This window comes from Sinocyclocheilus anshuiensis, unplaced genomic scaffold (genome assembly GCF_001515605.1).
Source record: "Sinocyclocheilus anshuiensis isolate Anshui unplaced genomic scaffold, SAMN03320099.WGS_v1.1 scaffold1154, whole genome shotgun sequence".
In the NCBI taxonomy this organism is placed as follows: Eukaryota; Metazoa; Chordata; class Actinopteri; order Cypriniformes; family Cyprinidae; genus Sinocyclocheilus; species Sinocyclocheilus anshuiensis.
In genome coordinates, this window is record NW_015542345.1 from 525,020 (window position 1) to 539,451 (window position 14,432).

General features: G+C 36.8%; 1 protein-coding gene across 2 annotated transcripts in view; it reads right to left on the minus strand.

Annotated features, from left to right (window-relative positions):
• Window positions 1-11,803, minus strand: part of LOC107691278 (signal-induced proliferation-associated 1-like protein 2) — a 36,922-nt gene extending 25,119 nt beyond the window's left edge. For both annotated transcript variants that reach the window (XM_016489796.1, XM_016489795.1), the window contains exons 1-7: window positions 10,088-11,803; window positions 9,831-9,958; window positions 8,848-9,036; window positions 5,159-5,333; window positions 4,742-4,845; window positions 2,895-3,052; window positions 694-1,279 (exon numbers count right to left, since the gene is read on the minus strand). In XM_016489796.1, the coding sequence (XP_016345282.1) occupies window positions 694-1,279; window positions 2,895-3,052; window positions 4,742-4,845; window positions 5,159-5,333; window positions 8,848-9,036; window positions 9,831-9,958; window positions 10,088-11,450 (2,703 nt within the window). In that variant the 5' untranslated portion in view covers window positions 11,451-11,803. The remainder of the gene's footprint in view (window positions 1-693; window positions 1,280-2,894; window positions 3,053-4,741; window positions 4,846-5,158; window positions 5,334-8,847; window positions 9,037-9,830; window positions 9,959-10,087) is intronic.
• Window positions 11,804-14,432: the final 2,629 nt, after the last annotated feature.

A 14,432-nucleotide genomic window follows, 5' to 3' on the forward strand; every position in this document is an offset into this window, starting at 1 on the left:
GTTTTAAAAAAAAGTGGGGGGGGGGGGGGACTAATTTTGTGTTCAATATATAAAAAGTCAGTCGTATAGGTTTGAAACAACATGAGGCTAAGTAAATGATGACTGAATTTTAATTTTTACTTATTCCAAGAAAAACGTGCTGATGGTCTGCTGCACAAATGCTATGATGATGACAGCAAACCACCCAATGCAATAAACACATTTAAGAGCATGTTTAAGAGTCAAAGGACGGTATTTTACAAGCTGTCAAATCCCACAAAGAGAATGGACCGCACATGCTGACTGGGTCCATCAACCTAAACAGCATGTACACCCATTTAAACCTCCACTGCACTGTAAAAAGTGTTGTGTATGTCTGCAGGTCTAGACCAACTGAGCAAGAATGGGATGGCAATAAAGCAAGAAGCGGAACTAATATTGATTTATGAAGGTATGTGTTGATGTATGTATTTATCCCAGAGTGAATAAAGTGAATGTTCTGGCAAGCTTAAGGTAAGCTAAGGTAAAGTAATCTGCTCTAACATGGTCTTTCTACCTTTCTAATGCTAATCCATTGACCCTTGGCCCCTGATTCCAAGAGAAACTTGATCCTGTATACCAACAGTGCTCACTTATTCACAGTAAAAGGCAAGTTTGGTTTCAGCTTCAGCTTAGATAAAACTTGATATTTCATCCTGGATTGGCTACTCATACCTCTAATCGTTGTACGACCTCTCGAACTTCCTCTGGGCATCCGTCCTGCACGGAAAACACCACACAGTCGCTGCGCTCGTAAAAGAGCTTTACCCTGCCCACCATTGAGGACGAGCTCCAACCAATCACGTCCTTGCAGTAACAGTTGAAAACCACTTCTCGGGACGCTTCCTCAATGAGCGCCACAAACTCTCGGGAGATGGCCAGCAAACAACCAATATCAGTGGACTGGCAACTGTCCCAAGCAACCACCGGCCACGTGATGGCTCCCGTACTGTACAGATGAGCATTGTTCCTTGGCCGACTGCGCTCCTTCCTTTTGGCGCCTAGGGTGATAAAGCTGAATTTTGCACCCGAGGCTTCCACAGGCGTTGCACTGGTAAAGTTGTCCACAAGGTCTTTAAGGTATTCCTGGCGGGTACGCGTCGCCATGGCACGGAACTTCTCAGACTTGTGGGCCGCGTTTTCACTATTGATCACCTTGGCCAGCAGGAAGTCCCGGAATACAGCAGACTTTGGGAACATCACCCCCTTGGGTATGGGAGGTCCAAACGCAGGCACGTCTTTGGATCTGGCAACTGCAACACTATTAAGTAAAGAAATACGATGAAATGAGTTTTAGTCACTTTAAATAAATGATGCTCTTTTGAACGTTCTACTCATTAAAGAATCCTAAAAAATTAATCATGGTTTCCACAAAGATATTAGGATACTTAGGTGTAATATTAGATATTCCACAAATATATTAGGATTTCTGAAGGATCTTGCGACACTGAGAACACAGTGTTACAGTGTTACAGTGTTTTTAAATAAAAACAGCTCTGGTGAGCAATACAATACAATACAATAATATTATGTCAAACGATTAATCGTGATTAATATATGTGTAATATATGTGTGTATACTGTGTATATTTATTATTTATATATAAATACAAACACATGCATGTATATATTTAAGAAAAATATGTTATGTTTATATATAAAATATATTTATATAAAATATAAAATATAAGAATATAAATATATAAATGTATATACATGTAAATATTTTCAAAATATATACTGTATGAGTGTGTATTTATATACATAATAAATATACACAGTACACACACATATATATATTATGTAGACAAAAACTTTTATTTTGGATGCGTTTAATCGTTTGACAGCACTAGTAAATACTATAGAGTATTTCCAAATGGTGTTACAAAATATATTTCTCATCGTTTGCTCACCTTCATGCTGTTCAAAATCCAAATGACTTTCTTTCTTCGGTGGAGCACAAAAGTACAAATTCTGATAAATGTTCATGCTGCTCTTTTCCATGAAAAGACAAAAAAAAAAAAAAGCATATACATGTAAATATTTTCAAAATATATACTGTATGAGTGTGTATTTATATACATAATAAATATACACACTACACATATATTATGTAAACAAAAAATATTTATTTTGGATGCGATTAATCACGATTAATTAACAGCACTTAATTAACACTTTTAATTAAATAACTTGACAGCACTAAATATAATATATTTTTATATAAATATAATATTTTTAAAAATATATTTATTTTATATATCCTTTTATCGGGACATCAATCCAATCAACCTATGAATGGCTTACATCTGTCTCCACATATTAAGCTCAACTTTAAATATCTGTAATATGAGCAAAAGGCTGAAGAACATGTCCCCTGTAAGAAGAATACATAGAAAGCTTTTCCGTTTGACTTCAACACTGACATCAATTCAGAAATCTTTCCGTAGCAGTCTCTCATAGATCTGCTCAGAAGAAGAGATGGGCAGTTTTACTTTAAGCCAGGTTCCAGCCTCCCTCAGCTCTCTGCAATGTTATGCTGAACAAGCTTAAGAGGTACACACTGAGTAAATAAGACTGGAAATTGAATTCCCTTCGATCTCATCCTTTAATCCTCCCTATCATTCTGAGAGGTCAAATCTGACTGTTACCAAGCTGTTTGGAAAGCATCTTTGTCTACCTCTGCCCCCCGTCCCAACAGAATGAGTTCTTTCATTTACAAAATTGGATTTATTCAGGACGGATTGGGTATGACTTTGCAAAAAACAGAATTTTGTTTAGCAAAGCCACATATAAGCTAATCCACCATTCTAATTGTAAAACAGAAGCTTTTATTTTAAAGGCTAGGCTAAAAATGGTAAATAACTGACATTTTACCTGTAACACACATGCTCTGTGCAAGGATTGTGGACTTTGATGATGATGAAGACATGCTGAAAGTGAGAGCGTATGTTTTGGGGTGTGAATGGAAAAGCTCCTGGTTCCTGGAAAATGATGGTAACGATGTCGTTTCCAATGTGCCTTTTCCTCAGTAGCTGGATGGGGAAACACATCATAAGAAGACAGTCATCATAGTGCACATTTTAACAAGAAACTAGTTACAGTTAATGCCATCCAATGAAAAACCCAAAGCAAAAACAAACTTCAAACACACTGTCCAAAAGTGGAAATACATGCATAACAGGATAAAAACATTTAAAATGTATTTTTTAAATACAATTAAAAATAAAACATATAAATGAAAAAAAAAAAGTATTAACAGAAACATCCACATATAATTTACTGCATACTGGATAAACAACTGTTTCTGTAAGAAAGCGTAAGTAATGTGTAAATGGTTTAGCTGTAGTCTACTGTATATCCCTTGGGCTCATCTCTCTGTCAGCAAAGGAAAGAAAGAAGATCAGAGAGAGGTGTACTTAATTTAAAGCTCAAAGCTGTGGAGATCTTCACCAGCTTATTTTCCAAGATTATCCCTATAGGACCATGATCCAATGGACAGAAAACAACAAATCCCGCAAATCAGCCAAATAAAGACCCAAGCAAGGGCTCCTATACTTCTCTTTTTACTCATTCTATAAAAAAGTTTTCTTTTAAAAGCACAAATCTCAATTTTATCATCCGACTGAGCTCAGTCTAGCCATGGGGATTTCAGGAAGTCATTGATGGAAAGCTGTTACGGTGGTAAATTAATCTGCGGCAGACTCTATTAGGATTGTTCCGCCCATTGAAAAGTACAGCGGATAAGGGAAATAAATCTTTTAAAATTTGTTCCACCAAATAAATAAGAACAGCCTTTCACCATCAGAAAATGATGCATTTCCAATTAATTAGCCCTGATATGTCCTGCTCTTCACTTAACACATAAAATCTGTGCCTTGTCTGGGCAACTGGAAAGGGAGTTTTTTTTTTAAAGATGGGGCATTCAGACAGTTGCCATGACAACATGGCCTGCCCGCTGAAGTGTTTACAATTAGCAGGATGCAGGACAATTGGTCTAGGTTCTGTGAGGTCTGTAAAGATGCACAGATCAAGACCAGCCACTTGAATAGAGAACTGACGAGGGCTGATAGAGTTTTGTGTAGACAGGCACGAGTAAGTGTTCAGACCTTGTTCAAGTGTGCATAAATCAGCAGAAAGGCCAGTCTATCTAGGATTATCTGCTTTTTTGTTTGCAATAAAGAAATTAAAATCGCACCTATCTACACGTTAAATTTCTACCATTAAATCAAAGTGTTGTCATCAGTTACTTACACTACCATTCAAAAGATTTTTTTTAGTATTTAACATTTTTACAGCAAAGACAGTAATATTGTAAAACACTATTACAATTTTATATATCTGCTTTATATATATATATATATATATATATATATATATATATTTAATAATGTCATTTATTTCTGTGATTGTAAAGATGAATTTTCAGCATCATTACTCCAGTCTTCAGTGTCACACGATACTTCAGAAATCACTCTAATATGCTGATTTGGTGCGCAAGAAATGTTTATTATTATTAGCAATGTTGAAAATGATTGTGCTGTTTAATTTTTTTGGGGGGGTTTTTTCAGGATTCTTTGATGAACAGAAATAGCTTAAGAACTCAAATATATAGAACTCTAAATATCTCCCTTTAAGTTCCATCTAAAAAGGTCATATGGCCTTGGATCATAAAGATGAGTAAATGAAAAGAAGGTATTAACTATGAAATGTGTCCGACTCACTTGTTGTCTGTTGTTGGGTGTGTAGGGCAGCATTGTAGAGACGTGAAACATCAGCTCAAAGTCTTTATAGGTGGTGTAGAGAGAGTGAGTGCCAGTGGAATCCGCTGCAGAAACGATGCGATTATATCACACATATCAGTATAAAGGCAGTAAATTAAAAAGACACTGATGATGAAACACGAAATTAGTCTCTTGCAGTTCAATATTAATTTGCAAATGGCTCATCTGCACAGTCTAAGAGATTATGAGAAACCGTCCAATGCACCGACCGAGAACAAATATGGTATTAACAAAACCCATTTCAGAAATGAACCTGAAGCTACCAAGCAGCTTTTTGGCTTGTCAAAGCTTCACAGCAGCGAAAGTGGATCAAACGTTCATACATTTCGAAAATATCATCGTGAGAGCAGCACTTACTTTTGTTGTCCAGCTGTGCCCTGTACTTGTTGAACCCCTTCAGTCGGACTTTCTGACCTAGTAGATCTAGAAACTCTTCCAGTGCGGGACTACCACTCTCATTATTGTACATCTCCTCCTCTGTGCGCTGCCCAGCCTGGCAGTACAGGATGCCCACTTTGTGCTGGTAACTCAGCTACAATTTACAAAGAATAAAAACACAATCAGTTTCAAGCATTATAATGATATTTGACAAGTTTTTTTTGTGTATTAACCTTCAGTGTGAACCAGTTATTACATCCTTCACAGAGTATAGCAAAGCCCTAATTACACCTATTATACGTCTCTGCGGAATATTGGATTCGCTGCATTCTGTGGTCATTTTATTTTTCAAAAAATGACCATTATACTGTACAGTATATTTGACTGGTTCCTTGCAACTGATCTTCCACACTGTGGTCATTTCATGTATTGTATCATTCTTTGGTCTTTTCTTTTCACATAATTTAAATGAAATATTATAAATATTTTCCCATATTATTTCAAGTAACAATATTAAAAATATCAGTACTGTCCCTTACACATTACATGGCAGGATTACGAAACAGAATCAAGTCTAAAAGAACACAGTAAAAAGTAATATATTTATCCAATCTTTAATGCACATTGTACAGGAAACCTTCAAAAGCACTCTTAAAGCATATTATGGAACGGTGATATACATCGCCTACCACAAGTGGTGATTTAGTCATGTTAAGTGCTATCAATCCACGCGAAAGCCTGACACGTAATGACATGCGGACTGGCCTCAGATGCCACTTTTGCATTATGTATGAGACACACATACAAGCCATAAACTAAAGAAAGAAGCGTTGGAACCAGACACAGGCCTTTAAACCGGCAAAAAAAAGTGCAGAGCCAGACAATTATTTAGACAATTATTAAAAGATAATGAACAGTATGTCAAAAATATAATACTTAACATTCATAATAATAGGAATTTATGAGCAGATGACATACTGAAAAAATGCTGGTTTACAACGACAGGAATTTTAAGAGGTCTATGGCAATTGTCCAAAATCTCAAATTTTTCAAAAACGGTAAAAGCAGTTTTAGTGCTATTCATACAATTGCTTTGGCTTTTGTGCCATAAAATGCCACCAACAGTCTTTAGAGGAGAAAAAAACCCCACCATTATCAGAGAGGGTAGAACTGGGAGAGAATATGGAGGGCGAAATGAAGAAATGGGACTGGGACTCAAGAAAGCATAAGATGAGCAATGATTTTCTTTTCTTTCATTTTCACCATAAGTGCTGCTGGTCACAGTTGGCAGCGTCTCAGACGGGTCAAGTGGCCGGTATGTGTGGCTAGGTGGTTGCCATGGTGATGTTTTCAGCGGTTTTTGCCAAATTATTTGCCTTGAAAACTAGTTATCTTTTGTCTGAGTGCTGGAAATGCAGACAATAGCTGAATTATCATTTTACAGTTAGGTCCTCAATAAGGTATTCATTGAAACTGATTGATTTGAGATGACAAAATACCACTTGAAATAATTACGAACCTTAATTTTACAACTAGCCTTTTTCAATGCATTCATTGTTCTACAGGGTTACTCTTCAGATTTTCCCCTCTGGCCGTCGTGTGGCTGCAATATCGATCAAGACTTTAACTGCTTCTCAGATTCCATTCAGTCAGTTTACTGACAAAACTGCTCATCTCTCTGTTCTCCTCTAGCCCTGAGATGTGCAAGTCTGGGTCTGTCAATAAGTAATTGGATCTTTGTTTTTATAAAAGGCTTCTTTAGTAAAACACTGTCTCATCCTGACATACCTGCAATTTGAACCCTCAAACGGAAATGCTGTAAGGCCATCAGTGGCACCTGATAGGTGCCTTGCCCAGAGGAGCCACTTTACAAGCTCAATGTTGCTTAAGTTATCAAATGAACAACAGCATTTAAGGACATCACATCATCAGCAGAAGTTTAAAACATCTGTTTCTGGTTTTATCAGTATGCATTAAAACTAAGCAAATGGGACGTATGAAGGATATAACTGATGGCTCCTTAAACCCCCACTTGATTATGTCTTAGTAATTACAAGCCTTGCGGACATGTACGGTTCACAACATTGTACTCTGTATGCTATGAATCATCCCAGAGAATGAAGTTTCTTCCCACCTGTCAGTTTGTGTTAGCCAAACTGTCTCTTACTGTCCAAATGGTGGTACGATCATTTTACAGTCTGGCTGTATTGTGGGGAAATGCTTGTTGTATATTTTACCAATTCAAGCACTTACAAGGGGTAGTTTGGGTAGTTAATGTATAAAAGTTCATGGACATGTATTATTTATCATCCATTTTTTAAAATAAATTAACATATCTGTATAAGGGAAACAGTATATCTTATGTCCTGTAACTACAACATTTCTTTTACAAGACTGCAATTCAATTCTAATTTATAAACTGACGAATTCATTTTAAATGGTCATACAGCATAACTAACAAATATATTCAATACAGTCTCTCAGTTAATAAGAGGACATAAAAATGCAAATTATACAATTATAAAATAAGAATAAATCATGTTTAAAACAAATTTAGATTAATTACAGCATGTCACACTACAGGGCGCTGATTAAAATTGTCACATACACATCTAATATTTTAGAGATTTATAAAAGGTATAGTTCCAGTCCTGGAACTGTTCCAGTGCAAAAGTACACAATATAATAACAGATATGATATATTCTGTTATTATTTAAATGCCATACTAGGTCAAAGACTATCTTCTTGCAAAACTAAATAAATACATATATAAATAATTACTTAGTTCTTCATTTTTCTATGAAAAAAGTTTTATTTTTCACAAAATAATTTTTTTATTTTATTTTTTTCAAATTCTGTTTTTTCCATTTAAATTTTTCTGGATTTCGTTTTTTTTTTTTCTTTTAAATTTTTCTAGACTCTGTTTTAATGGTTAAATTAAATGTTATTAATGAAAAAACATGTCTAATTAACAGAAATATTGTTACTTTATTTATTTATTTTTTCAGAAATACTGTGTTGTGTATTTACATTTTTCTGCAAATTCTGGTAAATAATTTATCTGGTAAATATTCCTTTAAAAATAATGTTTTAATAATTGTATTATTAGTAGTACTATCATTACATTAAGTAATATTTCTGTCATGGTTTCTTCAAGTTAAACTGAACTTTTATTTTGACGGGTTGCTGTGAAGACCTTTAAGTTTCCATTTGTATATAATGATAGTTTTACTCAAAAGAAACGTTAAAATGCTCATGAATATATGTGTTCATATACTCATATATTGAGGCGGCAGAGACTGCGAGCGTCATGTAGTAAACTAAACCACGTGTCTGTGCCATTCATTCTCACAGAATATGCAGAATTCCTATTTAAATGGTATTTTTGCAGCTTAATATTCACAGACACTAGTCCATATCGCGTTTTGATTTTAGTGTAGTTTACCTACTTTTGATGTATCCATCCAAAATTTGGCAAATTCTGTGACGTTCTGCGTTATGAAGTAAATTCCATTTTTATGACTGGATTCCGCAATTCCATCCACGTTTTCCGCATCGCGGAAATCATAGGGCCTATATGGTTTATAGTATTTAAACTTAAATCAAGTAATTTGTTTACCATTTCTATGTGTAAAACTGACTGTAGAGCTTTTAGTACAGTACTTACCCCCTGCTGATCCAGCTTCAGCAGTTGTTCTGGGACTTTAGGTGAGCTGCTGGCCAGTCTGAGGCACTGAATGTTGACCTCAGGAACTACGTACTCCAGCACCTCTTTAAGAGGGAGTCCACGGGAAGTCCCATGCTTAGCCGTGGAGGGGACGGCATCCTCCAGAATTGAGCCTCTCAAAGTGGTGAGCTGAAGATGGACAGAGTGAAGAGAGAGAAGTTTAGCAAAAAAAGGAAAGAGTTCACAATGTTGGTTGAACTGAGCAAATGTATCTATTAAATGAATACACAGCATTCTCAAATGGTGAACAGATGGATAAAACCATTGCAGTTGCCTCTCAAATGGCAAACCACTCTCTAAGAGTGTCCCCGCAATGATGCTGAATCCAGCGACATGCTCTGCCAATCTTTCTGACGAATAATTGAGTTCAACTAACTGTGGCGAATGCTGAAGTAACGCTTTGGCTTTTAGCAAGAGGTCCATTGTACGCTCAACCGCCAGTTCAGCAAACTATCCAGTCGGCCTTGGGAAAACCCCTGGCAGGCCACATATGAAAGATCTCTTGCCATTTTGAAAGCCGCACTGGTTGGGACTTTTATAGCGTCAGTGGTGAGAATCATGTAGTACAGTAAGGTAATTTATATCACCATACATGGAAAAATCAATAGTACACCACAGACATCATCCATCTTGAGCTGATTTTCAAAACAATCAATGCTGTTATTGAGGCAGCTCTGATTTGTATTCAGAAGGAATGATATAAAAGCTTTGGGAAATGGACTTAATGGAAAGATGGAAATTAATTATAAATGAATGAGATGTCCACTCATTGCCTGATAAGAACAGTGTATATATGAACAGTATATATATATATATATATATATATATATATATGTGTGTGTGGCTCAAAGACCAATGGATCTAAAAAAAAAAATTGTTAAATGATGTGCGTTAAACAGTGTGTTTTACAGAAGCAGTTCTACCTCGCTGGTCCTGAAGATGACCCTATAATTATACTGTGGTCCCTCCTTCCCCTCCTCCAGTTTCTCTCTCTGAAGGCTAACTGCCACTGGGCCCAAGTTCTCATCAACACCAAAGTAGTTCTGGTGTTCTTTAAAGAAAAGAGAATAAGAAGGGATCAACATTATACAGGGAGAGATACACTCAGAGATACATATCTATCACTATAGTACACTTTTGTGTAGACCAATCAAATTAACATCTAGATTGTAAAACATACCTTTATTGAAGAAGAATTTGTGATAGTAGTATGCACCCATGTCAATGTGCTCAATGATGTAGCGTTTGATGCAATCCCGTGGAACAGCGTAGTTTTCACGAGAGGCGTAATTCTCACGGGACATTTCCAAGACGGAAACCCCCGCATTGGTGCAGTGTGAGCTTAAAGTAGACTCAATGGTATAATTGTCACCTACATTGTTGTGGGGTCCACTGTTTGGTTTGGTGACACTCAGTTTCCTTTCACCTTCACCACCTATCTCGTTACGAAAGTACGGGCAGCTCAGCACCAAACCATTGCTCTTCCCATCCCCTTCATCAGGATCTGTACAAGCTTTTTGACCTAGCTCCTCACAGCTGTCCAAAGGGGATTCGCAAACAGGGTCAGGACTGTCCATTCCCCCACCAATTTGGTGTTGGGATGCTGCAGAAGCCCCCGTGGTAATATTCTTCCGACGTGCCAAGTTGGCACGATTGGTAACAGCCTCGCTAATATTGAAAAGCACACTCTGTACGTCATAGTGGGCAAAACATCTCTGGAAACTCAATGGACGACCATGTCTACTACAATCGTCATGGTCACTTAGTTGCCTCTGCTCGCTTTTCATGGTTTTCAGCCTGCGGAAAATGGATGTCTCACCCTTTTCAGATTTCTGTCGCTGTAGGAAAGACTTCTCCCTTTCCCGGCTGTAGAAGAGCGAACTGTCCACATAGTCTGAGTAGTTCGGAATGCAGAGAATGTCCCCCCGTGCAATCTGCGCAGCAGTCTGAAGACTTGGAGAAATGGCAGCCTCATACCGGCGAAATTCTGGAAAGCCATGCGGAGGTGGTGCACTTGGTTGCTCCGAGAGTTCTGGCTGGAAAACCTTCAAATTGCCAAAAAACCCTTCATCGGGCAAACCCTGGCGACTGATGGAGGACGTGCTTCCATACTCTCGGTGCAAAGTGGCACCTGTATTGGGGTTAATTGCCGTCTGATCCACGTCCTCTGCCCCTATATCGCTGATGGTGACGTCACTGTTGCTCCTTTTCTGGAGAGCGTGGTGAACTTTACCAGGAGAGTGGTTTAGAAGTTCACCAAGTCCATATTTTGCCTCCAGAAAGCTGGGGTTGGGAGGAGAACCTGGGCTTTGTTTGACCACGTCTTCCGGCAACTGACTGGTTTGTCCATTCTGGAAGGTCGTCATTAGGCTTTCATATCTGGACAGTGGACCGTGGCCATCCTTCTTCTGTGGCCAATCGGACACTCTTGCACGTACGCCCATCTTGGGCACTACTGGTGTTCCCTGTGTGTTTGCACCAGGAGGTCCCATATTACCATTCAAGGCTTGAAGCTTTTTGGCAAATAGATCATCGGTCTGCATTTCTGAGGTGAGGTGCTTCTCAAGCTTCTACAACCTCGTCTGCTGTGCCTCTGGTCCTAAAGATAGGGACATTCATACCTGACGGGAAATCGTCCAGACCTGAAATTCCAACTCCAGCATTTTACGGAATGGCAAAGGAGCTTGACGGCGCTGGGAGAAGTCTGTGAAAGATGACTGACCCACGTCAGGGCATTCAGACCTATGGGTCTGTAATCCATAGGAGGAGAATGGCTCTCTTTATCTCTGTTTCACTGTCAAGGACAACTGCTCACTCCACGGGAGGGCAAGCAGGAGATGCGGTCATTTCACAGGCATGTAGGCTTAACAAAGCCAGGTGGGATCTCTCTGATGCTCTGGAAGGAAACGAGAAAGAGAGAGAGATCATTAGAGAATCCATTTGGGAGGGAGAGACACCAATGTGACCTTGAAAGAACACAAAGCACTCAAAATCCTCAGCTGAACAAAGCATCAGCAAAAAGACCAATTAATTTAATAAGGGATTGAATGTCTATTCAGAAAGCACATTTCTTTTTCACTTGAATGCATGCCATTTCTGGATCATCTATATAACAAATGGACCACTTTTTTGACCTTTGTGCACAGACTACTTAGAGATAAAAATCTAAATGAAAAAGCATTAGTGAGCTAGGCACTCTACTACCTCTGATAAATAGCAGAACAGATCCAGACCACTTTCCCTACAGTTTTAACCCGAAATGATATTCAATGTGGTTATTTCAAGAGATATTAACAAAACTTTGAAAAAATAATGCAATTTTTGTTTCATTTACATAATTTGCATTTGAAAGTACTTGACAGATGGCAATCTTTTTATGTCCTTTTTCACAAATAGCAAACAAAACGCAAGCTGGAGTATTTAATCAGAATTCAGAATGAAAATGACAAATGATTAAAATTATTTACCAATATGTTAACCTCTCCACCTTAAATTGTTTTCCAAATTCACCACAATTTTAAAATCAAAATTCTTCCACTGAGTTCAGTGAAAAAAAATGCTAAATAAAATTAATAAAACTCAATTAACTATAAAATCATTCATTATTAAAAATGCAAAATAAACAGGCATATGAATCTTCAAAAGGGAGGAGAAAACACTCCATCTTTTTTTTACTTTAGAGGTCGCACATCAAATCATAAATGAAATTAAACTTTTTACTTAAATCTATTCCAATTACACTTGGCTTAACAAGTTCACAGTAATTTCAATATTTGATATTTGACAGCATCTGACAGGGTGTTGATATTTAATATTTAATTTAAGAACATTTGTTTTGATATTGGTATTGTTTTGGGTCACCACTTGATATTCAATGTAAAATCTGGGTCCTGCACCAAAAAAAAACAGTTGAGAATTACTGGTTTAGTGCAATGAACCCAGAGACTGCCTTTCAGTGAAAGAGCTTTCCAATATCATATCCAAAAATAAAGTACTAGTGAGAACGGAAGAGAGTATAAAATTACAGTACTGACAGACGCCGCCACGGGTACACACTGTGAAATTCAGCAACCTAAAAATAATCCTTCGAAAGGAATGCTGATTAAACTGGCATTTATTAATAATGTGTTTTGGACGCGCAGTTTTGTCTGTCTGTTACAAACACACTGACCCCAATACCTTTAACCCTCCCTCGGAAATAAACACATCTTTGTGTCAGCATCAACACCAGCTGTGTACCACGAAGTTTTGCCTTTTCAAACGGCAATATTTGTCTCTGGAAATTCACTGGATTCAGAGCTGTGATTTAATGTTAACATGGAAACAAAATTGACCTTACTTACTTTATACATGTGTCTTATTGTACACAATTCATGGGAGCATATTATTCCAAGAAAATCTTTAATCATAACGTCAATCTTTAATCTTTAAATCATAATCATAAAAACTCCTCTAAAACGACATTCCATTTCAGCTGACGTCTAGATAGAGGGGAAATCTCTGTTAAATATTTATCAAAAGACATGGCACTGACATTTGGACAAAGCGACACGTTCATCCCCAGAGGAGATGCAGAGTATTACTGCTTTTAAAACATGGGTGTATCAAAAATTGAAAATGCAGAAGTTCCATGATCGTAAACATTCCCAGAAGCACTGAACATTGGGTTAATCTGAAAATGGCGTGAACAGAAAAAGCCAGTCAGGCTAAACTTAGCATCAGGCATAAGAAAAAGATAAATAATATGTGTACAAATGACAAGCTGTTTCATTATTAAAGAATGCTGTTAAATTTTAAAGGAGGAAAAAGCAACATGTAAGGAGGTTCTCTTTCATGAAAGAACACAAAGCTTTGATATCCTGGCAAGTGATAGGGTGAGTCTCACGAAATCTCAGAAAAACCAGCAAAAATAGTCTAGAATTCTATTTCAAACGAAAAGCAAATAAATTATATATTATATTTTGCACCTATTTTAAACGCATAAAAATATTTTAGTAACATTTAGGAGAACATTATTTTTTTTACACATTATTATTATTATTATTATTATTATTTACACACATGACATTATTTTGAGAATTATGCACATACCATCAATTCTCATTATCATAGTGCAAAAAAACTGCCATTATCATACTGTAGTGTAAAACACATTATTTTTGTTGTAAAGTAAAATACACCTTTAAAAAACATAAATGGTACAATTTGTTGTATGGGATTTATTATTATTACTACTATTATTATTAATTACATTACGGTAATTGCCTTTTTTCCCACATTACAGTATTGAGAACTTGGGAGGAAAACATGCTTAATTGTCAAGAAAATTCAATGGTTAAATGGTCCTAAAAGAGGCTTAATCTTCACTATGCAAAATACAAACTTATTTTAAATTAAATTCGGGAAGTTTCTTCCAGAGGTTCACAAGAAAAACAATCATGTGAAAGTTCTAATCTAATCTAATATCCACACTTCATAGCTACATTCAGTCTAAACTCACGTCTTAATCATTGAAAGAACATCAA